The following is a 25,546-nucleotide window of genomic DNA, read 5'->3' as shown; positions in this document are numbered from 1 at the left end:
CTGACGAGCATGCAATTGAAAAATATCCAAGGACTGCCAGATTACTTAGTGTGATGAAAGAAAGCTTTTTGGAGACTGCACTCCAAATTAGAGTCAAATACAAATGCAGTAGGACCAAAATCATAAAAGAGGTTATCTACCTCTTTCTCACATGCTAGTTGTCATCAGCGCACAAAGTGAATGGAGTAATTATGTCACTGCAGCACTTAGTATGATAGACCCAGTTTGAAAACTCCCAAACTTAATTTAGTTTTCAGAAAATAATTTCTGATAAAACATTAGGACTTACCTTTGGTCTATAGTGCATTGCATCGCACATCGAGAATGGACAATCTGTACAGAGGGCAGCTGAGATTTTTTCTTCGAAGTTGCCTACCTTACCGTCCTTGATATTATCCCTATTTAATGTCTCATGAATTGGGGCATCCTCTCTTTGTTGTTCATGGTACGCTCCCAGTGCGTGTATAAATTCGTGCTGGATAACAACTTTCTGTTTGCGATATCAATGTACAAATATAAAAATAAACAAAAGATGTACAAAGAGGTACACTGTTTTAAAAGATTGTCGTGGTACATGTGCATAAATGAATGTCAAGTGTGTGTATTTCAATTTCTGAATTCCCTCTGAATATATCATACTCTGAATTACCTCTCTATGTAATAGTGGAAGTATATGAAATGGATTGCTTACTTCTTAACTAGATAATGAAAGCTTGAATAAAAAATTTATTTTACCAAGTTTGTGAATAATTTTCAACATAATTTGGAACATTGCTGAGAGCATCAAGTTATAGAATACATTTACGCTCAAACTCATTTATTATAATTTTTTAATCAAAGGCGCGGTCCCACTGATGGGAGGATTAATTGCGCACAAATCACATACACAAATTTTGGGCATTTGTTTTCATCCGCAACGAGTTTTACCAAAAGTGACATATTTCCTTTTATGAATTATGGATGAATTAATAACGTGTAGTGAAGATATGAGGAATATAAGCAAATTTGACTTGTTTGGGGACAAGAAGATAAGATGATTAGTTGTTGAAACTTGACTTTGCTGTTTATTTCGGACATGGCAAACTCAAACAAGCATGTTTCACAGATATTGCTGATGTTTAAAGAATATAAAACAATTTATACCCAAATTATAGTAAACGCCAGTTTAACTCAGTCATGGCAGCAAGCAAATATTTCAAACAGAAGTCTTTAAAATCAAAGTCAGTTATTATATCATCGTACATCTAGCCTGTTGATCTACTCCAGACTTATAGCATCAGAAGAGTACTTAAATGGAATTGAAATAATTACCCAGTCCCTGTTCACATTAAAAATGAAATAGGAACAGATAAGATGTTCTATTTGACAATATGATTTGGTTAAACAAACCAACAGAAAAGGATAGACATATTATAAAGGGAAAACATTTGTAATTCATATTTTATTGTTGTCCTTCATCTGTTATATCATGCCAATTTCTATTTGTTTATGTATAAAACTACAATAGACAGCTATTGTTCAAAACTTCAAGTAAAACGACCTAAATGATCAAATGAATCTTACGTTTTCACAATTATTCTTTTGAAGCATTAGAACTTGTTTATCTCCGCCTGTTTTTCCAATATAAGAATAGCACCTGCAACAATTAAATTTCAATACATTTTTTTTTATGTTTTAAAGTTCACTGATACCAGGGCAAGCTTAGTAGTTGTTGATGCTGCCCTTTCAACTTTATGTCTTAAAATGACGTAGCAATTTCAGCAATCTAATAAAAGAAATTGAAATTTCAATTACACACTATTACACAATGAACAAATTTGTATAATCACTGAGCATGAGCAACATAAACATAGAGATTATGACATAGTCATGATAGTGTTCTGGGGTGGTATTCTGAGGCCATTTTACCTTTAAGATAAAATTTATAATTTTACCAATTGAAAGAAAAAAAAAGAAAAAAAAGTAAGGTAAAGAAGGAAAAGATAAGGAGGAATGGAAAGGAGAATAGGAACGTAAAATGAGACAGAGAGAAAGAGAGAATCTTTAGATAATGAAAAAAGGGGAGAACAATAGGAGGATCTACATGACATTAGTGATCTCAATATTCAAATGCTTTCTTGCTATCCATTTATTCTTCCTCAAACTTTCACCAATCTGTTTCTTTGATTTTATTGTTCATTGAGCTTGTTTCAAGCATTTTATTCTCCTTTAACCCTAACTAGGCCGGGCTTTTTTGGCTGTTCTGTGGCCGGGGGGGGGGTTGATTCAACCCCCCCTGAGATCTCAGCCGCCAATCGCGCGAGCGCCGCAAAAATTTGCACGCTGGTAGTGTGCGATGTAATCTACAAGTCTGTATGGTAAAAATTTCCAAAATAATGAGATTTTATTTTATATGAGTAATTATGCTAATTTATGCATAAATCATACTTTTTGCTCTAATTCACTAAATAAAGCTCCTATAATGCAAATTTTTGGTAAAAATATTCTTTGTAGCACTCTTTACAATCACAATTGAAAAAAATTTCGGTTTGGAAATCAATTTCTTATGTATTTTATTGTTTTATGAATTTCTTTGTTTTTCAACCTTTTGTTTTTCTTTGTTTTTTCACCAGATTTATTGCACAACCTTTTTGAAGCATAATTATGCTAAAATCAATTGATTTCAGCTGTTTAAAATAAAAATAATCATATCTTTACGAATAAGATGAGAAAACTCAATTTGCATTGACTTTGTACACAAATTCACGTTTTGGAACAATTTTTGGTCTGACATGCACTTACGAAATGTTGCGTAATTTTGGAACCGCGTAACCGGGCGTCGTAAATTTGGTCTCAAAAGATGCGCGAGACTTAAAAGTATAAACTCTGTTAGTGGCCCGGTCAAAAATATCGCGCGGCGGAATGATCGCAGAAAATGTTGAGGGGGGGGGGGTTGATTCAACCCCCGCGGCCTGTTTAGGGTTAACATAGAATTCAAACAGAATATCAATTGATGGACAGTATTCAATGTAGACTTCTGCTTTATTATTCTTATTTTTCTTCATTTTGGAGCAAACCTTTATTGGACACCCTACATAAATAAGCTCTATCAAGCATGAACAAAATTTGTCTAGGTGTCGTCTGACAGCAAATACTTGAGAGCTTTTATCAATATGAACCAATTGGAAAGCCTCTGGCAGTCTCCCCTGCATAACGCAATTCAATATAGCAGCAATACTAATTTTGAAAACAACTAAAATGAATAATCTTTCATAAAGGGAGGAAAAAATCATCTATATAAAGACATTGACCTAAAACAGAAAACATGTAAAATGAATAATCTCTCACAGAGGGAGTAAAATTCATCTATCAGATAATGAAAAACTATGTTTGTTGACCTCAAATAACCTTTGACCTTGATTGAGAAACTATTCATTCATTTCATATTAATTTTTGATGTTAAATACCAATTTCATGTTTCATTTCATACGATTGACCCTAAAAAGACTGGACTATTTCGACGGAAGAAGACGGGGGGGGGGGCATTAAGTCCTCCTTAATGATCTTGGATGTCGGTCCGAAAATCGGCATGCGCATTACCCATGGCATAATCTACAAAATAGTAAAATCAAATTCTTCAAAAAATTAATTGTTAATTAATATTTTGTTCTAATAAACAAATTAAGGCCCATCGAAAATGCCATTTTTTTATTCACAGACTCTGTTTAGGCCTCTGATCAAATGCACTTTCAACTTTTTTCAAATTTGATTACAATCTTTTTCTTATGTATCTTAATTTGTTATATAAATTAACAGGGCAAGCAAATCATGAACATAAACACTTGCCATTGAAATGGTAAAGTACTCAACTCATGCCGCTACATTACATCATATAAATTAACAGGGCAAGCAAATCATCAACATAAACACTTGCCATTGAAATGGTAAAGTACTCAACTCATGCCGCTATATTACAAGAATCATTTCAGTAAAAGCCACTAATATAATACATACATTTCGAAATAAAGAGATCTCTGATTATTTGGGTTTGTTGTTACATGTTTTTTTTTGGTGAGGGGGTGGGGGTGGGATAAAATACCTGAAATAAAATGAATTATAATTCTTTCATATAATTTGTTTTTCATTTTCCTCAATCAATATCAATATATTTTAAATGAAACCAATGAAAACCATTAAAACAAATCTGGGTGTTATTAATCTACTTGAACAGTTCACTTTGTATAGAGTTCTCATTAACACTTGTCAACAGACTTACCCTTGGCCATCATTCTTAATACAGATGTAATGATTCTCATAAGAGTTTTGGCATCCAGCTCCAACCTGGTCTGTGATGTCCACAAATGTGAAAAGATCGCCTAGAACTTGTTCTAATCCGTCTATGGCGGAGATCACTACATCAGTTTTAATTTCGTCTGCCAATGAAAATTATCAAATTACAGGATATTAGGAGGTGACTGTCCATAATCTTGCAAGATTCAGGTGGTTATTAAAGGGGAAGTTCACCCTGACAACAAGTTTGTTGTAAAAATAGCAGAAAAATAATGAAAATATTGGTGAAGGTTTGAGGAAAATCCAATAAAGATTAAGAAAGTTAACAAAATATTAAGTTTTGGATTTGTAACGTCATAAATGAGCATTTGCCCCTGGTATGTAATATAATATGCATAAATTTAAATTCTTTAATGATTCGTGATAACTTATTTTTGTTTTCATTACAGGAACAGGTGTGAAATGATTTGTCTATTGATGTAATGGAGGGACAGTTAAAACCATTTTCAATTTTCTGCGAAAATGACTTTTCATTAAATTTTCACCATACGATATGTAGGAAAGCTGCTCGCATATGATGTCACAAATCAAATAACTAGAATTCTAATAACTTATTCATTCTTTGATGGATTTTTCTCCAACCTTCAGCAATATTTTTATTATTTTTTTTGCCATTTTTACAATAACTTTTTTTCAGGGTGAACTTCCCCTTAAATCCACTACTAATTGGAAAATTATTTATTTCATCACAAATTCTTCTAGAAAGCTCCCTGAAATCCAAGCATGGTGACAAAAAGAAAATTGCTTTGAATATTCAAATAATTTGTGCTATGGAATAAATATGACCAAATGGGCGTTTCATAAAACTGTAATTTATGAGTGACTTTATGAATGACTGATTATCCTTTCTTGTGGTACACCAAATTTTCATTGATGGGAGTTAATGCCTAAGAAAGGGTCACCAGTCCTTTATTAAGTCTCTCGTAACTTACAAACAGCTTTGCATGAGAAAGTAAAATATACGGAGCTAACTATACAGAGCTATTTGCAGCGATGTGCTTTCCTACTGAAATTATACTTTGTTACATGATCGCAAATTGACCAACCGTTTATCTAGAATACTCATGAAGATTCATAAGAGGGATATAAAACAAAATATTCATCACAAAGAGTGTATATAAGTGGGCCCTTAGTTAAATAAGATATTGGAGTGAATGGATTTTGTGTAAGAAAGTGTAGTAGCAATCAATTCCTTTGGATTATTTTTTAAGAGTAATCAATGGGGGCAAACTATAGCTCCTGTGCCCAAAGTACACTTGGTGTATTGAATTTTAGAAAAACAGTTATACATCAACAATCAAAATGAGATAAAATTGAGATAAATGCATGAAAGTTGGAGCATTTAACACTAATAAGACTGGGGGGGGGGCTTAATCAGCCCCTCAACATTTTTCACAATAAATCCGCTGCGCAAAACTTTTTGACCACGTCGCTCACTGACTCTTTACTTTCAAGTCTCGCGCAACTTTTGAGAACAAAATCGCGACCCCTAGGTACGTGGTTCCAAAATTACGCAACATTTTGGAAATGCATGCAGACCCAAAAATTGCTCAAAAACATGACTTTGTGTACAAATCCAATACATGTAGTATTTTTTGCCAATATTCATAAATGAATCATTATTTTTCCTTTTACTGATTAAAATCCATTAATGTCAGCTTGTTTATAGTAAAAATAAAGTCCCTGACAATTTCCATTGAAAAAACAAAGAAATACATAAGAAATTTAGAAAACAATTAAATACGTAAGACACTTAATGTGATGTTGAACTTTTTTCAAAGTACATTTGATCAGATTCCTATACGAGTCTGTGAACCAATAAATAGCATTTTACGGGCATGATATAGTTAATTAGTGCCAACGTTTCATTTTACGCATAAATTAGAAATTACATTTTTCGCAGAATTTGATCTTATAGATTTGTAGATTGTGCCATGGGTAATGCGCGTGCCAATTTTCATCGTGATCGCCCACCCCTCCCAGTCTATTTAGGGTTAAAAGAGGCAACGATTGGAAAGATGCCCCTGTGTAAGACCCCCCCCCCCTCCCATTTAATGCAACTGGCCTGTCATGGGGACCAAGTGAATATACAGAAGGGAGAAGAAGAGGAGAAGTATATCATACCAAGGACCAAAACCAGCTTTCTGATAAGGTCTCAAAGTTTTTATATACTCACCTGCTGCGAAGGCATATTCGATCGTGGAACCCCATAGTCGCGCAATATTCACGGATGTATTCTTACACTAAAAATATATGATAAAGATTGGTCTAAAAATAATGGCATGTAATCATGATCAGAGAAAATATTTCAGTTCATATATTCACACAGTACAGTAAACTTTGTTATGATTTGATGATCATGGTGATGATAATAAAAGCTAGAAAGGTAAAAAAAAACTAGATATAAATAAAAACTAGAAATGGAATTGATCCAATAGGAATGAAGTGCATGCAATGATGCCAAGAAAAATCACAACAGTCTCCTTTTTGGACTTTCACAAAATCTCATCTCTTAGTTACAGAGAATACAGAAGACCGCTTCTAGAACTCTCAAAAACAAGATAAATCTAGATAAATCTAGCTGGCTCTGCATTGGTTACAAGTAGAACAACGCATCCTCTTAAAAATCTTTGTTATAACATTTAAGAGCATCCAACGAAAGTATATATCTTTGTAAATTGCTTGAAGGGGTTATCCTGAAGTACCTAAATAAAAAATAAAGTATGGGTTTGGCCATTCATAAGATAATAAGGACAAGACATAGATAGGGATTTTCGAAAGATTAGAGGAAATGACATTACAAAGCTCTACAGGAAAGAAATTGGATTCACTGAATGAGGAGGAAGAATGAAGAAGAGTGAGAGAAAGAGAAATGTGAATGCAGAATGAAACAGCTATTAGGGGAAGTGTCCTCAAGGGCATAATTGCAATAATGGAAATGAAGAGGTAAAAATACATACCTCGGCCGAAGCATCTCCCTGAAAAATGAAAAGTCAGTTAATGTTAGCAAAAATAAAGATGCATGCTGTGAATCAAAATGAGTTTAAATTCACTCATAAGTTCAAAGGAAAAGAAAACACTGAAATTAAACCAATAGGCCCGAATTCACAAAGGTGGATTTTTGTAAACCGTCGGCTGAACCCATGGTTTATGCAGATTTCATACAGCCTATATCACACTCTTGTCACATTGCGTTTAATTGACGCCTGTTGAGCATGTTATTTTTTTTCCATGTATTCACTATTCAAAACATAGGATGCACTACAATAGTGCGCTCAACCAAGGCAATATAGATTAATTTGGCGCATGGTGACAAAAGCATGCATTAGCATTGGACAATTTTTTATGTATGTGGCAAATTAAGCATAATTCGTACAAGAAATCTGCATAAACCATGGCTTTAATCAGCTGTTTTCTAAACCACCTTTGCGGATTCGGGAAAATAAGTTCCTAGGATTTCCTTCAGCAAGGAATTTATCCACATTGACTGCACTGGACCCAGGTTGGGTGAATTGGTATGAGATAGAATTTACACCTTGAAAGCTTTTTTCATTGGTGTGCATTTTTCCTCATACTAATACCAGTTGGATTTAAGATAATTTAATGTATTTCATAAGCAGCATAACCATGTTTTACATTATCGTAAACAGAAAGTGAATTTGAACACCATTTCATGTAATAAAACATAGCACTGGGGGCCTGTCACAATTCTAGTCTACTATCAGATGGTCTAATACTCAGATCATCTAACGCCATCTAATATCATTATTCATGAACAGTTCTTTCACTTTTTTCCATACACACTGGCTAGTGTTACAAGAAGTATATAGCCTATTATATTAAAGGGGTACAGACTAAATGGAAATTAGACAAAATGATAAATGGTTAGAAAGTGAACTGTAAACTTTACAAGGACTGAGGGCCATGATTCCCTCCTAACTCAATGCTTTGCACAATATTTACAGAATTCAAAAACATAGCATCGCAAAATGTTTTGACCTTTTTCTTCGAAGTCTCGCGCAACTCTTGAGACCAAAATCGCGACATACACCTGTAGCATTGCAATGCCACATGACTGTTTATGAGACGTCATCAACAACAAAAAGATGATCTAGGGGGAAAAAGTTTCTATTCAGTCTGATAAAAGGACTTGTAAAAGGTTGTTCATACTTGCATAAGATTAAGCAATATTCAAACCTACCGATGATCGCTTCGCCACCTGCAAAAGGAAATGATAAAAATCATTAGGAGTAATGAAGCGATATTTTGAAAAGAGCACAAAATATGTTTCTCGATGAGCTTCATTGCAGTACAATAAGCAAATGAACACAAATTTACCATTGATGAAGTTGATGGGCAAACTATCACAGTTTGAGGCAATCTTGTAGGGATAGCTCACCAGCTAAGTGGTAGTTTGCCCCACCATCTGAAATGAAGGTGATTACTTTATATTCCATATGTGAATCCATGATAAAAAAACAACCAATATTTATACTTCTCCACAAGAAGGAATTTTATAAATAAATCATGGTTTGCTTTAATAAAATGCATAGAATTATTGCTTGTTTTACTTCTATTGTGTATGATAAAATGCGCACAAGCATTTAGATCTAGCTTGCTTGAAGGTAATTTGGAATGTAAAGCATATAATTATCTCTTTATTTCAGGTGACTTTCTTGGCGAGCTTGATGTACTCCCTATCTTTACACAGCTTTGCTTCTGAGTCATCCAGCATACCTCTAAAGTGAGCGCTTTGCCTATCACCTTCACTGATGGTAATTATTCACACTAACAATTTACCCCCATTCCACAGAGAACAAACCCGCTGAAAGACCTTTGAAAGACCATGAATTTTGGTTGATCTTTCAGAGGTCTCTCGATTAAACCTACAATGGTCTTTGAGGTCTTACACGAGTCCTGACCAATCTTTCAGTGGTCTTCGTGGTCTTCATGGGCTCCAAAACTTTTTGAAACGGTTCGAAACAGTCTTACAACGGTCTTACAGGAAAATGGTCTTTCAGTGGTCTTTCAGCAGTCTTTCAGCGGTCTTTCGATGAACTTTCAAAGGTCTTCATAGTCTTTCAATGATCTTTCGGCAGTCTCTCAAGATTTTTGCGGAGATCACTGTAAGAATCATGAGAGATCATTGAGAGATCATTGAAAGACCAGGCAAAGACCAGGCAAAGTCCATGGAAAGAATTCTGAAAGATCACTTGTTGCATAAAAGACCTCTGAAAGACCATTGAAAGATCTCTATAAGATTAGTCTAAGACCAGTAAGACAAGAAATACCCATCAGTCTTTCAGAGTTCTTTGAGGGGTCTTTCTGAGCCATTCCACAGAGATGAAAAATTTCAATGATCTTGAAGACCGCTGTAAGACCTCACCAATTTCAAGTCTTTCAGTGGTCTTTCTATGGTTGATATGAGGGGTTTGACATGAAGTAATGTTCTTTTCAGCAGGGCATATGTTATCAATATTGTTCAATGTGTTAACTGTTCACATGGTGTTCAGTGTGTTAACATAGTATTTACAGTGTGTTAACTCTGTGTTTACAATGTGTTCAGTGTGTTAACAGTGTTCACATTGTGTTCACAGAGTGTTCACAGTGTGTTCTCACATGAAGATGTGAATCACAACGTTAGAATGCTCAAAATTATTACACCAAGGAACCCTACGTTCTTTTCAGCAGGGCATGCTTTATTATCATAATCTTCATCATCAAATTCAAAATGCACAGTCATGCCCTCACACAAATCATTCAAGTAATATCACATACAACCTACCCTATCAGCCTCAAAATCTGTAAAGCTGTCCCCAGCTCCTCTCTTTTCAGCATTCTAGATAACAAGAATCATATTGCAAACAATTCATAATAAATGTATTTCTTCATCTTTGGCATTTGAATAACTACCATTCATTCTTAGAACTTGTACACTTAAACACCATGGTGTTACAGTCCTTTCATAGATCACCCTCACACTCAGGTGCTCAATATGGTTTTCAAAACCACCTTTGCGGATTCGGGAAAATAAGTTCCTAGGATTTTTTTCAGCAAGGAATTTATCCACATTGACTGCACTGGACCCAGGTTGGGTGAATTGGTATGAGATAGAATTTACACCTTGAAAGCTTTTTTCATTGGTGTGCATTTTTCCTCATACTAATACCAGTTGGATTTAAGATAATTTAATGTATTTCATAAGCAGCATAACCATGTTTTACATTATCGTAAACAGAAAGTGAATTTGAACACCATTTCATGTAATAAAACATAGCACTGGGGGCCTGTCACAATTCTAGTCTACTATCAGATGGTCTAATACTCAGATCATCTAACGCCATCTAATATCATTATTCATGAACAGTTCTTTCACTTTTTTCCATACACACTGGCTAGTGTTACAAGAAGTATATAGCCTATTATATTAAAGGGGTACAGACTAAATGGAAATTAGACAAAATGATAAATGGTTAGAAAGTGAACTGTAAACTTTACAAGGACTGAGGGCCATGATTCCCTCCTAACTCAATGCTTTGCACAATATTTACAGAATTCAAAAACATAGCATCGCAAAATGTTTTGACCTTTTTCTTCGAAGTCTCGCGCAACTCTTGAGACCAAAATCGCGACATACACCTGTAGCATTGCAATGCCACATGACTGTTTATGAGACGTCATCAACAACAAAAAGATGATCTAGGGGGAAAAAGTTTCTATTCAGTCTGATAAAAGGACTTGTAAAAGGTTGTTCATACTTGCATAAGATTAAGCAATATTCAAACCTACCGATGATCGCTTCGCCACCTGCAAAAGGAAATGATAAAAATCATTAGGAGTAATGAAGCGATATTTTGAAAAGAGCACAAAATATGTTTCTCGATGAGCTTCATTGCAGTACAATAAGCAAATGAACACAAATTTACCATTGATGAAGTTGATGGGCAAACTATCACAGTTTGAGGCAATCTTGTAGGGATAGCTCACCAGCTAAGTGGTAGTTTGCCCCACCATCTGAAATGAAGGTGATTACTTTATATTCCATATGTGAATCCATGATAAAAAAACAACCAATATTTATACTTCTCCACAAGAAGGAATTTTATAAATAAATCATGGTTTGCTTTAATAAAATGCATAGAATTATTGCTTGTTTTACTTCTATTGTGTATGATAAAATGCGCACAAGCATTTAGATCTAGCTTGCTTGAAGGTAATTTGGAATGTAAAGCATATAATTATCTCTTTATTTCAGGTGACTTTCTTGGCGAGCTTGATGTACTCCCTATCTTTACACAGCTTTGCTTCTGAGTCATCCAGCATACCTCTAAAGTGAGCGCTTTGCCCATCACCTTCACTGATGGTAATTATTCACACTAACAATTTACCCCCTTTCCACAGAGAACAAACCCGCTGAAAGACCTTTGAAAGACCATGAATTTGGTTGATCTTTCAGAGGTCTCTCAATGAACCTACAATGGTCTTTGAGGTCTTACACGAGTCCTGACCAATCTTTCAGTGGTCTTCGTGGTCTTCATGGGCTACAAAACTTTTTGAAATGGTTCGAAACAGTCTTACAACGGTCTTACGGGAAAATGGTCTTTCAGTGGTCTTTCAGCAGTCTTTCAGCGGTCTTTCGATGAACTTTCAAAGGTCTTCATAGTCTTTCAATGATCTTTCGGCAGTCTCTCAAGATTTTTGCGGAGATCACTGTAAGAATCATGAGAGATCATTGAAAGATCATTGAAAGACCATTGAAAGACCAGGCAAAGTCCATGGAAAGAATTCTGAAAGATCACTTGTTGCATAAAAGATCTCTGAAAGACCATTGAAAGATCTCTATAAGATTAGTCTAAGACTAGTAAGACAAGAAATACCCATCAGTCTTTCAGAGTTCTTTGAGGGGTCTTTCTGAGCCATTCCACAGAGATGAAAAATTTCAATGATCTTGAAGACCGCTGTAAGACCTCACCAATTTCAAGTCTTTCAGTGGTCTTTTTATGGTTGATATGAGGGGTTTGAAATGAAGTAATGTTCTTTTCAGCAGGGCATGTTATCAATATTGTTCAATGTGTTAACTGTTCACATGGTGTTCAGTGTGTTAACATAGTATTTACAGTGTGTTAACTCTGTGTTTACAATGTGTTCAGTGTGTTAACAGTGTTCACATTGTGTTCACAGAGTGTTCACAGTGTGTTCTCACATGAAGATGTGAATCACAACGTTAGAATGCTCAAAATTATTACACCAAGGAACCCTACGTTCTTTTCAGCAGGGCATGCTTTATTATCATAATCTTCATCATCAAATTCAAAATGCACATTCATGCCCTCACATAAATCATTCAAGTAATATCACATACAACCTACCCTATCAGCCTCAAAATCTGTAAAGCTGTCCCCAGCTCCTCTCTTTTCAGCATTCTAGATAACAAGAATCATATTGCAAACAATTCATAATAAATTAATTTCTTCATCTTTGGCATTTGAATAACTACCATTCATTCTTAGAACTTGTACACTTAAACACCATGGTGTTACAGTCCTTTCATAGATCACCCTCACACTCAGGTGCTCAATATATACACTGTTAGAATAAACAATTAGAGTAACCATAGGAATCAAACTTGCACCAATGTTGAAATGTTGAACTAAACCCATGAATTGAACACGAGTGTAATATGCTTGGTGTGGTCTTATCACACTGACTGCTGTGGTTTTACAATGGGAGACACTGGTGCACAATTTATCTCACAACTGTTTAGGGAATCATTTAAGATTATCATTTTCAAGTTTCTAGTGGAAGCAGTAAGAGTACCTATAAGTGAAGGAGTGTGTATCTTTATAATGGCTGCACTAGACAAATTCATCCTATTATTACATGTATTTATTATTATTACTGTTGAAAAGAAATTGACAAAATATAAACTTTTGAACAAGTAACTGAAGGAACTTTCCCCTTTCATCAATCATGGTAAATCTTAGAGAGCAAATCTTTTCTACCAACTTTCAAAGAAGTAGACCAGGCTGATATAATTTTTAAAATCAAGAGAAAAATTGATATAAAAAATCTCATGAAAAATAGTTGACTTGTAAAAATTCCATTATTTTAGTGGAATAATTCTCTGAATGCCATTAGAGATGCAATGAGTGACCATTCTTAAAGTTATGACAACTCCACAAATAACCCCAACATGGCCAAAATCTGTTGACCATAAGTGACCTTTGATCTAAATCATGTGACCTGAAACTCAGGCTGGATCTTTAGTAATACTTCATTACCCTTATGTCTAAGTTTCATGAACTAGGTCCATATACTTTCTTAGTTATGATGACATTTCAAAATCTTAACCATCAGAAAAGCGGCGCCTGTAGTCTCGCTCTGCTATGCAGGCGAGACAATATAAACTGAAGAAGGCCAGGGCCGAAAGCTTTACAACATAGTGTATTTGTTATACACTACTCAAAAAAAGTTAAGGACCACTTTTTAAAACGTACATAAAGATTTTATACAAGGTGTTTTATTTCTGGAAATACCTCAGTACAACTGTCCTAAATGTCCTTAAACACGCTGTAATCAATTTCACGCATGGGTGGTTTCAGTTGTTGCACAATGTCTCTCGCATCACTGCACATCCTGAAAAGTGGGCCACGAGGGGTATCAGCTACCGACATGAAGTGGTAAAAACGAATGTCTGAGTGTCTTTCAGGCAGTTCAGTAACGAGTGTGACCACCTCCTGCAGCAATACATGGGCGGAAATCCCAGGGGGGACAGGGGGGACGTGTCCCCCCTACTCAAAATAGTAGGGGGGGGGACACAATATCAAATGTCCCCCCTACTATTTTTTGTCTTTTATGGTGGTAAGAAATATATCATTCTAAATCGAAATAAAACATGTATTTTGGGACGAGTTAGGACGAGATGACCGTACTTTGGGGATGATAACCTTTTTTTTTGCTTGACAAATTTTCCCGCCCCTTGTCCCCAAAGGCAGATCCAGTGGGCCGAGGCTCCCCCCCCCCCCATTGGCGGAGAAAAAAAAGAAAAAAAAGGGAAAGAAAGAAGGAAAAATGAAAAAAGGAGGGAAAAGAGAGGCGAAAAAGAAGAAAAGGACGACGAGTGCATAAAATAAGATGAGGGGAAGACTTGGAAAATAAAAATAATCTTTCGTGCCACTATATAAAATTTTCGCTCGCGCTTCGCGCTCGCATTGCCTGTTAGGTGATTTACATATCTTGTTCAATATGGAGCTCAAATATCAAGTTTGGAAGTCAATATACAAAACATATTTCACCTCGGAAATCGAACTTTTATTGTTTTGTGTGATTTACAAATTGATTTGTAAAAAGTGCTCTGTAAAAATGTCAGTTTTATGGTCTGAATAACTTAATCAACATTTGCTGCTTGCGCTGCGTGCTCGCAAATTTTGATTTATCAGGTATCTATTGTTTTCGTGTATTCCATAAAGTTTTCAAAATATCGCTTTTCAGATCTGATTGTCAAGACGTATCAGCTAGCGCTGCACGCTGGCATTTTGATTGGCGAGTTATGTATGTTTAGATATTGATTATACAACAAACTACTTAGAATCCACTTTTCATGACAGTTTATCAAAAATTTTAGCTCGCGATTTGCGCTCGCATTAATGGTTAAAAATATATTAACTGATACATCCTATTCATAATTACAAAAGTGAAATGTCTAATTTTTATGCCATGATAATTTCATCAGATTTCACGCCCTCATTAGGCATTAATAAATATGATATTAAAATTAAATTGTCCCTTTAGTTTCATCTCGCGCTTAGCAAGAGGAATAGGAAGATAGTCATCATTTTCATGACATGTCGTAAGGATGTCCCGGTCCTATGTCAAAACTCAAAGTAATAATAATTAAAATTTTAGCTCTTTTTTTAAGTGCGATCCATATCCATCTTACAATTTTCCTACAAAGTGCTTGAAATATAAAGCTGTAATTGACTCTTTTTTCATATCGGAATATCAAAGTTTCATGATTTTCATGATTAAAGATGTATTTAGAATAATATATATGAAACACGCGCGCGCATGTTTATTCAAATACTCAACTTGTTCTCTATTTAAATCATTATCCAGTTTCAGATCACAATATCAAAATTTTTCTGCTCGCGCTTTGTGCTCGCATTATTAATGCAGGAAGACCCCCTATTACTCATCCTTTTCATGATTTACAAAACATTGATTTGATTTATTTATTTTATTTACACACGGTAAAAAGCCCTCGATCAGCCTATGGTTGTTTACAAAACATGAACAGATTGGCCCATTTTTGGTCTAAATCTCGATTTTTTTTCTGCTCGCGCTTCGCGCTCGCATCAATTGTTGAATTATATAGCTATCTTGTTCACGATTACAAAAGTTGATTAAAATTTTCCATTCTTTCTTTAGAAATTTTCAAAAAATTTCAGCTCGCGCTTCGCGCTCGCATTTTTTAATTGTTGAAATATGTAACGCCTTCATGGTTAAGTGCAAGCAGTCCTTATTAGGTACCTTTTCAACAGGTACCAGTTCAAAACGTATACAAAAATTTCTGCTCGCGCTTTGCGCTCGCATTATTAATACTCATCCTTTTCATGATTTACAAAACATGAATATAATGTCTCGTTCAGTGAATATTATAGGACTAAATATCAAAATTACCCATTCTGCTTGAGTTACAAAAAGAGCTTAGAATTTCCATTCTTTAGGTGAAAATGTCCCAAAAAAAATCAGCTCGCGCTTCGCGCTCGCATTATTTGATTGTTAAAAGCTATCTGCGCGCAGTCTTGAACAGGTATCTTTTCCATCAGTTCATTTCTACTCGTGCTTTGCGTTTGTAGTAATTGTTAAGTTGCATACACATTTTTTTCAGGATAAGAAACGTTGCCGAGAATGTTCAAATTTTAGGAAAAAATACGTAAAATTTCCAAAAAATTACATCATATAAATAAGGATTATGATATTATATATGAATTTATAAGAATAAAGCTAAGAAGTGACTAATGAGGACTACCCCTTTAAAGAAACAAACACAAATCATCTTCGAGCTGCCGATAGGGGAAAAAATGGCTGAAACAAATTTCCACCCCCCCCCTCCCTATTGGCGAAGGCTGGATCCGCCCCTGTGTCCCCCCTACCTTTTGGGAGAGATTTCCGCCCCTGCAGCAATAACGGCTTCACAGCGCTGTCTCATGGAGCTGATGAGGCGATTGATGTCTCTGACGTCCAGTGCATCCCATGCAGCCTCCAGAGCCACACCCAGCTGCTGCAGTCCAAGTGGATGGGCTTCGAGCTGCTCGAGACTCCTCCCCATCATGTCCCAGACGTGCTCTATCGGGTTTAAGTCCGGGGACCTCGCTGGCCACTCCATACGCTCAATCCCCTGGCCCTCAAGGAACTCGGTCACCACCCTAGCTCGGTGGGCACGGGCATTGTCATCCATGAAAATGATGTTTTGTCCCACATTTTCTGCAAATGGCACCACTATAGGTTCAAGGACCTCATCCCTGTACCTCACTCCTGTCATTGCTCCCCCTGGGACCACGTAGAGACGAGTACGGTTGGCGTAGGTGATGCCTCCCCACACCATGACGCTGCCTCCCCCATAACGGTCATGTTCTGCAATACAGGGGTCTGCAAATCTCTCTCCTGGTCGCCTCCAGACTCTCGAACGTCCATCATTGTGGTCAAGGGAAAATCTGCTCTCATCTGTGAACAGAACTCTACGCCATTGCTGTCTGGTCCATCTGACATGCTCCCGGGCCCAGTTGAGACGAATTCTTCTGTGAGCAGGGGTGAGTGGGACACACTGAGCTGACCGTCTGGCATGCATATTGGCTCTGTGAAGTCGGTTACGGATTGTTTGAGTGGAAACAATCACTCCAGTTGCTGCAGCGAAGTCATTGTTGAGGCGGCGTGCACTGTGAAAGCGGTTGCGGAGGCTGAGATTCGTCAAGTAGCGATCATCTCTAGGGGTTGTCGAAACTGGTCGGCCACTGCGGGGTCTCTCGGAGTATAGCCCTGTCTCTCGGTGTCTTTGATTTGCTCTGCTAATGACACTGTGTGACACGCCCATCATTCTGGCTACTCTTCGCTGACTGAGGCCAGCTTCCAGCATCCCTAGGGCTCTGGCTACATCTGTTTCACTTAGGTGGTGTCTTGGCATTGCTGTTGTAGGCAAGTTGTTGATTGTACAGACTAAAGACGGAAAATGCTTTGGAAGACACTTGTCTTATGGCCCACTGCAATGATGCCAGAGACATCATGAAAGAACTGCATGTGTGAAATTGATGTCATTGTGTTTGATGGCATTCTGGACAGCTGTATCTTGGCATTGCTATTGTCAGCAAGTTGTTGATTGTAGAGACTAAAGACAGAAAATGCTTTGGAAGCCACTTTTGTACGGGCACATTGCAATGATGCAAGAGACATGAAAGAACTGCATGAGTGAAATTGATTTCATTGTGTTTGATGGCATCCTGGACAGCTGTATCTTGGCATTGCTGTTGTCAGCAATTTGTTGATTGTAGAGACTAAAGACAGAAAATGCATTTGAATCCACATTTGTACCACTTCACAATGGGCCCACTTTTCAGGATATGCAATAATGCGAGAGACATCATGCAACAACTGAAACCACCCATGTGTGAAATTGTTATAGGGTGTTTGAGGAGATTCAAGACAGCCATATTCGGGTATTTCTAGAAATACAACACCCGGTTTGAAAATTGTATACACACATTAAAAAGTGGTCCTTAACTTTTTTTGAGTAGTGTACTTTGATGAATCTATCTAAATGAATAAAAAACAATCAATCGTGACTGTACAGTAATGTGTGTTGTAGGATAGGTTTTTTCACATCATGCCAGTGTTGTAGTGCCTTGATGCTCGGCCTTGGCCTTAAGGCGCCTTAAGGCCTACTTTTTCAAAGCCTTGGCCTTGAACATTCAAGCCTTGGCCTTGAGAGGGCCTTGGCCTTGGCCTTGAGGATTTTGAGCCTTGAAATTTCAAGGCATTTTCAAGGCATTTTCAAGGCATTTTATATTTTGTACTTTCATTTGTTTTGATATAAGTAGTTACAAATGTTTAAATAAATTGTTCTGTATATCTAATGACACTAATGGTCAATACTACCTGCAGTCAGCAGTATAGCAGCAGCAGTAGTAAGTGTACTTAGCAGTGCCATCAATTTTAATTATCAAGAATTATTATCATATAATTAAGTAACAAAGAAAACAGAAGTGATGAAAAATAACATTATTTATTGGTAATATGTTGTTTAAAAATTATAATAATGGCATAATCAATAATAATAAAAATGATGAAGATTATAGTGATTTTATGACAGGAATAATTCTGACAGATCTGACTGCAATTTTGACAACAATTTTCATACTTTAAGAATAGCTACATGTAACTCTAAAGAATGATAACAAGGTTGATTTCTATTCCATTAGGATTTTCCTTGTATTATCTTTGACCAACAAGAATGTTTTAAGTCTAAATGATATTCTGAAAAGATTTGGTAAACTTGAACACAACAGGCAAGACAGAGGAATGGGAAGAGAGATAGAGAGGAGAAGGGGGAGACTGGTTTGGCAGAATATACTGCTAAATCAGTTAATATGTTGATGGGCAGTACATCTAATTTTTTTAAATTTTTTTTTTTTGGGTATAGTGTCTCAGATTGACAAAACAGAGTAAACAAAAGGGTTACTTATTTTTAATTATATGGTTCGACAGTGAATTTCATTTCACTACAGTTTCAAGGAAACAAACAAAATATTTGTTTTTGTGTCAGTGTGGTTTCATAGAAAACTCTATTTTATTGTTTTAAGAAATAATTAAGATTAACCTCCCCCAACTAATGGTGTGGGGTGTGCCCCGTTTATTTTATATCCTTTTGAATATAACTTTTTTTTAGTATTCTTTATTCCGGTTTTTGAGGTAAATTAATAGAAGATACAAGAAAAGAGAATGGAAATTTAATATTGGTTGTAAGCAGAAAAAAAAACATGAATACTGACAAGAGTCCTAAAAATGACTCATTTTCAGGTCAGCGTTTGAAAATTTCAACTTGCGCTTTGTGCTCTCTCGCCCCCCCCCCCTCCTGAAAAATTCCCTGTAGGAATAAATGCCCGTTTTCCGAAATCGAAAATGCTCTTTTTTCCAAATCAAATATGCCCTTTTAAAAAAAGAAATACCTTTTTTTATAGTAAAACATAATACATTTTAGATTAAAAAATCACAAAATTTTGGATCGCGCTCGCATAAATTATTGTTTAGTAAGGTACTCATTCTGTTCCCATTTACAAAAAAAATGCGTAGAATGTCCAGTTTTCCGGTTAGAATATCACACATTTTTGAGCTCGCGCTTTGCGCTCGCATTATTTGATTAGTGAGTTTAATGTATCCTATTAATGAGTCACTAAATGCAGTCCAGAACAGCTTTCTTTTCTGGTCAGTAAAATTTCAGCTCGTGCTTCGTGTTCGCGTTAATTCTTTTGTAAGATGCACATCTTTTTCATGATTACAAAAACAGCTCGGTATATTTAATTTTCATTTCTCATTACACGAAATGTCCAGAAGTTTGAGCTCGTGGTTCGTGCTGGCAACATCTCGCAAGGATGCCCTTTTAACAGTGATTAGTGCCATAATTGACCGAAAATCGAGTTTTACAACTTCAGAATTGATTTTTTTTCAAAACCGCTCGCTCGCTACGCTTTCTGGCAGAAAAGTAACGCCTAAATCAAAATATCTGTCTTATCAATTAGAAATCACTTTAAAAAGGCTTTCATTTTGACTTATAAGTGTATTTTTAGGCTTTGACACCCCCCCAAAAAAACGTTCTGCCTCCCCTGTCCCACGGAGTGGAGAAAGACATACGTTGATAATGGGCATACCAGGATCAGATGACCGTGGTAATGATAATTATTGCAATGTAAATCGCCTAGAAAAATAATGTATTAAATGTACAAAGGTAACTATAATATTATTTTAATAATGTCTAAATCTATCATGAAATTATTTTTGTTTTACATGTACAAGGGTCAACATTTTCGCTCGCTCACACCTTTAATACATTTTGCCTTGTGTGTCATGTCTGCCGCCTAAGCATTGTTGTCTCATTGTTCCATATACATTTATTGTTAGTTTGAAATGCCTTGGCCTTGGCCTTGGCCTTGAGGTTTTCAGGCCTTGGCCTTGGCCTTGGGTTTGCATGCCTTGGCCTCGGCCTTGGGTATTGAAGCCTTGGCCTTGGGTATTAAAGCCTTGGCCTTGGCCTTGGCCTTGGAGGTTTGTGCCTTGACTACAACACTGCATCATGCTGCTTTTAAAAGTAAAATTACAACATACAATATACTTTGCCATTAAAGACTTACCTGATCACGCTTGAACTCCTTAAAGAGAAAAGGAAATATATGTTATTGTTTTAGGAGACGCTACTATGCATAATATAACATAAATTTGTATGCATAAAATGCTCCTGTGTTTAAAAGCAACGATGAAATTACTTAAATACGGGCAAATTTAAGATAAATATGACATAAATTACAGATTGGCACAGAAAAGAATCACACATATCTAATTAATATATACCAAGATCATGCATTTTGACAATGTAAATTGTAAAAATTTTCAGTTAAAAAAAACAAACTTTCGCTTGTTTACAATATCATATACCTTGAAATAATCTTAGACTCTCAAGTGCACTGGCCTTACATTTTCAAGGGGGGGGGGGGTGCAAACCTAACCCAAGTCCTTAAAGGGGGTATATCTAAGAATCTGGAATGAACATATGCATGTGATTGACTGTCTGAATGAGGGGGGGGGGGAGGAATATTTAAAAGCATTCTTTAAACGAGATGATTAAGATACTGTAGTCTACATACCGCCTCTGCCCCTTCGTCGCCTCTCTGAAAGTCAAGGTATAGTAATAAATCTCAATTACATACAATGCATTCATTCTTCAGATCTATCATCTATGCCTTGATATACAAAATACAATTATGATTAATTCAAAGGCAAGACACAAAATATGATGCCTAGACCAACTAGTGATACTCCCTTTGATTTCCACGAAAGGGTGGTCTTAGTTAAAAGAAATCAGTTATGTCTCAATTACTCAAACATAATTTCATCAGATTACACTGTACAATTTTCTCATACATTTCATCTTGCATACCTCATATGGTTCCAATATCAGCAAATTGGTGTGCAAAACGGTTTTAAGAGTGGGGGGGGGGGACTGACCATTACCGGAAATCATAATCAGATGATATTTTTGTGCACTTTCATTGAAAATAGGTAGCATTCCCCTGTAATATTCCAATAGTTTGATGTCATCATGCGTTTATGATCACATACCTTATCTGTTCCAAAGTCTGAATTTTCCTGAGCCTGTCTTAGTTCTGCTGCTCTCTAGAGAATAAAACCAGAAAGCAAATAGAATCTGCACATTATTTACTTTGTCAATTATGTAATTTGATAATTTGGATTTTGCTATTTGGTGAAGATCATGGGAAGTTGTAGGCCCTGCTAATAGGTTTAATGATGGGTGACTTATCAGTACTAAATGAATTCATCTTATCGTTGCCAAATGATTCAAGATTACATGGCCTTTACTTATATATTAGTACAAAGTATATGTACATGGGTATGCACTGATCAGGAGGCCAGGCACGTAAGGATGTTCTGAGATCATAGGACGAGACTTGTTTAGGGTACACTTTAAAAGTCTCCATACGACCATATTGTCCACCTTATAACAACAATGCCCCCCCCCTGAAAATGTCAACTAACAACGTTATAATTTTTTTGCTTCTGTGAATGGATAATACACATTTTGCTCGTCGTGATTTTGCCAGTTAGGTGGGAGGTGTTGGGATGCTTTACAAACAGCTATATGAAAGATATTCCAGATACACAATTACTAGACTAAAGTCAACTGGATTCAAGATTCAAGATTTATTAAAAATATGTGATCGCAGCTTAAAAGCTAAATTGACAGATGTTTTACAATTTAAAAAAAAAACAATGAACTTAACAAATAAGGAATATAACAAAACAATAAAAAAATTTACAGAAATTACAATATAAATTCAAAATATTATGATATTCTCAAGGTAAATAGTAATAGCGGTAATGTACAGTGTAAGATAATAATTGAAAATCTATGAGAAGATGCATATTAACTAAAGAAACATGTAGGAAACATCTTATTAAAAAGATCTCTCTTAGAAAATTACTATTATATATATTTATAAATTATCATTATATATTTTCTACATACTGTATACATACTGTAATATAGTTATGATAATGTAATATACATGTAGTTATGATAATGTAATTTGAAAACATTCTGTGTTGTGCCACTAGATATATATGCATTTCTGGTGAGAAAGATAATGTGGGTACCAGAGTGTGGGTGTTTGTGGGTGCATGTGTGGCGGTAGGTCCACCGGTACGTGGGATGATTGGTGGGGGGTGAGAGTGCACATGTATACAACGTCTGAATGCAGTATACTGGTGCGAGCGTGGCCATGTCTATTTCTGTACATTTTGCTACAATATTGTAGGCACTCTTCCATACTGCTCATCATGGATAAACACGCCTACTTTAATTCCAAAAGAAATAAATTCTAAACTGATAAAAAAAAAAGCTTACCTCAGAATCATGTTGCTATTGAGTTAAGGGAATAAAATGGACAAAATATACATAGTTAAATATTTATTAAACATCAAGTATCTATATATGACCATGTTTCATACCTGTATCAAATTAAATTTAAAAAAAAATCATAATTTAATCTTAAATCTCTCAAAAGATTCCATCATATGATAAGATTTGTTATACATTTGAAATACCTTGAATGGTTTTGCATGCTACCTTTCCCTATTTCCTTTTCTTTATGTTTTTAATACAGTGTGTCACAGAAAAAAAGGAAACCATAATTCAGTGTATTTTTTTGACATTGTAATCATAAATTTGTTTCATGAGATGTACATCAATGACAAGATATGCTTCCCCTCTTTCATCTCAGACCCATCTTAACCTTCATAATGCACGGATGACTGAGTTAGAACAATAAACAGTGGTGCTAGTAAATTTCCTTTTGAACAAGCAAATTATGATTTTAAGTGAGTTTTTCTGGCTTTTTCTGCTATCTGAAAACAAAGCTCATAATTTAAGTATCCATTTTGTCATCTTTCATATGAGACATTTTGCGTGAAATATGATTGATGCATGGTCGAGAAAAAGTTGCATGAAAACATGTTTGATTTGTAGCTAGTGGTTGAATCATTGTAAAACAAGCATTTCCATCAAAGCAGCAGACAAAGGACTAAACGGTAAATGCAAGGTGAGTGTGATTGCCTTGAATGGTAATCATGTTTGAATTCTTTCTCTAAAACTTGTAAAAAAAATTGCTTGAAATGATTAATGAATCAAAAAGGTAAGGGCCGCAGAATGTTATTTTTCAACATGTAAATAAGGTGACTTCAACTCATCATTTGTTTGGTTTCATAGTCATCAAGAACCCCATTGGGTGGATGTAAGCTTTCAAGCATTCATAAGTCACATTTTCAAAGCTTACTGATTTGTAATACTTGAATCAATCTATTTTGTGGTTTGGAGGCTTGACAAATGAATCAAACAACCAATCATGACTGTACAGTATTAAATGAGTGTTGTAGGATAGGTTCTTTTTTTTTTTTTTTTTTTTTTTTTACATCACACTGCTTTTAAAAGTAAAGTTAAAACATACAATATTCTTTGCCATTATCTCACATTCCCACTCAGACTAACCTGATCACGCTTGAACTCCTACAAGAGAAAAGGAAATATATCACATTGTTTTTATAGATGACTCTATAACATAAATTTGTATGCAGAAAATGCTTTTATGTTTAAAAGTAATGATGAAATTGGTTGGAAAGTTAATTGGAGGCAAATGGGCTGCAGAAAGAGTTGCAATCAATCGCAACTCTAAAAATCATGCGCAACTTGATTTTCAACCAATCAACAGCGCGCATTTGGGACTTGCGATTGATTTTTTTACTTGTGTTTAAACACAACTCTTTCTGCAACGGGCCCCAGTAGTCAGTAGATATTTTATGAAACGTATGTACAACAACAGAGGTTTATTAGGTTAGTTGCAACAACATCACTGCGACATTTGGGTAGAAGCGAGAACTTCTTGGTAGAAGGGTCACGTGTAATAACATAGTATAATCTACGCTTGCAGACCTCTATCAGTTATCACCACATGAATTACTAACATACAGGCAAATGATACGTATGAAATAAATTACAGAATAGCACAGAATGAATCATACATTTCTACTCAATACAAAGTTCATGCATTTTGAAAATGTACAAAATTGTAAAATTCAATAAAAAAAAACAGTGAGAGTAAAAGTGCAGGTTTTGTGAAGAAAAAACTATTGATGACCAAAAACATAAGGTCATGATCAATCACCAATTACAGAATGCATAATTGCATATTGCTATTTTTTTATCCAAGAAAAAGGTTTTGTTTGCCCCCCCCCCCTCATCTAGACCTGATCCTGGGACAATCAAAGGGGGAGTTCACACTGACGAAAAACTTGTAGTAAAAATACAAGAAAAAATTATCAAAGAAAGTTATTAGAATTTAATTTCAAGTTGTTGATTTGTGACGTCATATACGACGAGCAGCTGCCCCAATTTTTTAAATTTCAATTTTCAATGGTTCATGATGACATAAAATTTTCTTTTTTAATGAGCATGTGTGAAATAACTTGTTGATATAGTGAAGGTACAAAAAAAAAACCACTTGATATTTTCAAATTCACAATACATGGAAGCTGCTAGCATTTGATATCACAAATAAAAAAAAACCAGTTTCTAATGACATTTGGAATCTTTGATGGGTTTCCCTCGGCAGACCTTCACCAATATTTTTTTCTGCTATTTTTACAATAAGAATTTTTAATAGTTTGCAATGGGTCGCTATGATACATACCGCTTCAGCTGTTTCATCGGCTCTCTGGAAAATAATTAAAGATAAAAATTACAATTTTATAGTTTCATTTTACTCAATCTCATTGAAAAACTTATCAAATATATATATATAAATATATATATACATCTTGCCAATTACATTCGACTTATCATGTTTGCATGTCAACAAGGAGAGACACATCTTTCAAAGTT

The 25,546-nt window shown here is 35.4% G+C and overlaps 1 protein-coding gene across 1 annotated transcript in view; it reads right to left on the bottom strand.

The window, feature by feature from the left end:
• LOC129255105 (uncharacterized) overlaps positions 1-25,546 on the bottom strand; it is a 40,267-nt gene that overhangs the window by 8,693 nt on the left and 6,028 nt on the right. Inside the window, exons 2-16 of the mRNA XM_064095508.1 lie at positions 25,356-25,379; positions 24,158-24,175; positions 23,018-23,032; positions 21,715-21,768; positions 21,240-21,263; positions 20,730-20,747; positions 12,699-12,752; positions 11,119-11,136; positions 10,115-10,168; positions 8,531-8,548; positions 7,290-7,307; positions 6,506-6,572; positions 4,256-4,412; positions 1,564-1,636; positions 290-490 (exon numbers count right to left, since the gene is read on the bottom strand). Coding sequence (XP_063951578.1) covers positions 290-490; positions 1,564-1,636; positions 4,256-4,412; positions 6,506-6,572; positions 7,290-7,307; positions 8,531-8,548; positions 10,115-10,168; positions 11,119-11,136; positions 12,699-12,752; positions 20,730-20,747; positions 21,240-21,263; positions 21,715-21,768; positions 23,018-23,032; positions 24,158-24,175; positions 25,356-25,379 — 813 coding nt within the window. The remainder of the gene's footprint in view (positions 1-289; positions 491-1,563; positions 1,637-4,255; positions 4,413-6,505; positions 6,573-7,289; positions 7,308-8,530; positions 8,549-10,114; positions 10,169-11,118; positions 11,137-12,698; positions 12,753-20,729; positions 20,748-21,239; positions 21,264-21,714; positions 21,769-23,017; positions 23,033-24,157; positions 24,176-25,355; positions 25,380-25,546) is intronic.

This window comes from Lytechinus pictus, chromosome 2 (assembly GCF_037042905.1).
Source record: "Lytechinus pictus isolate F3 Inbred chromosome 2, Lp3.0, whole genome shotgun sequence".
NCBI lineage: Eukaryota > Metazoa > Echinodermata > Echinoidea > Temnopleuroida > Toxopneustidae > Lytechinus > Lytechinus pictus.
Note: the sequence above shows the minus strand (reverse complement) of the source record. Positions and strands in the feature narration are given on the sequence as shown.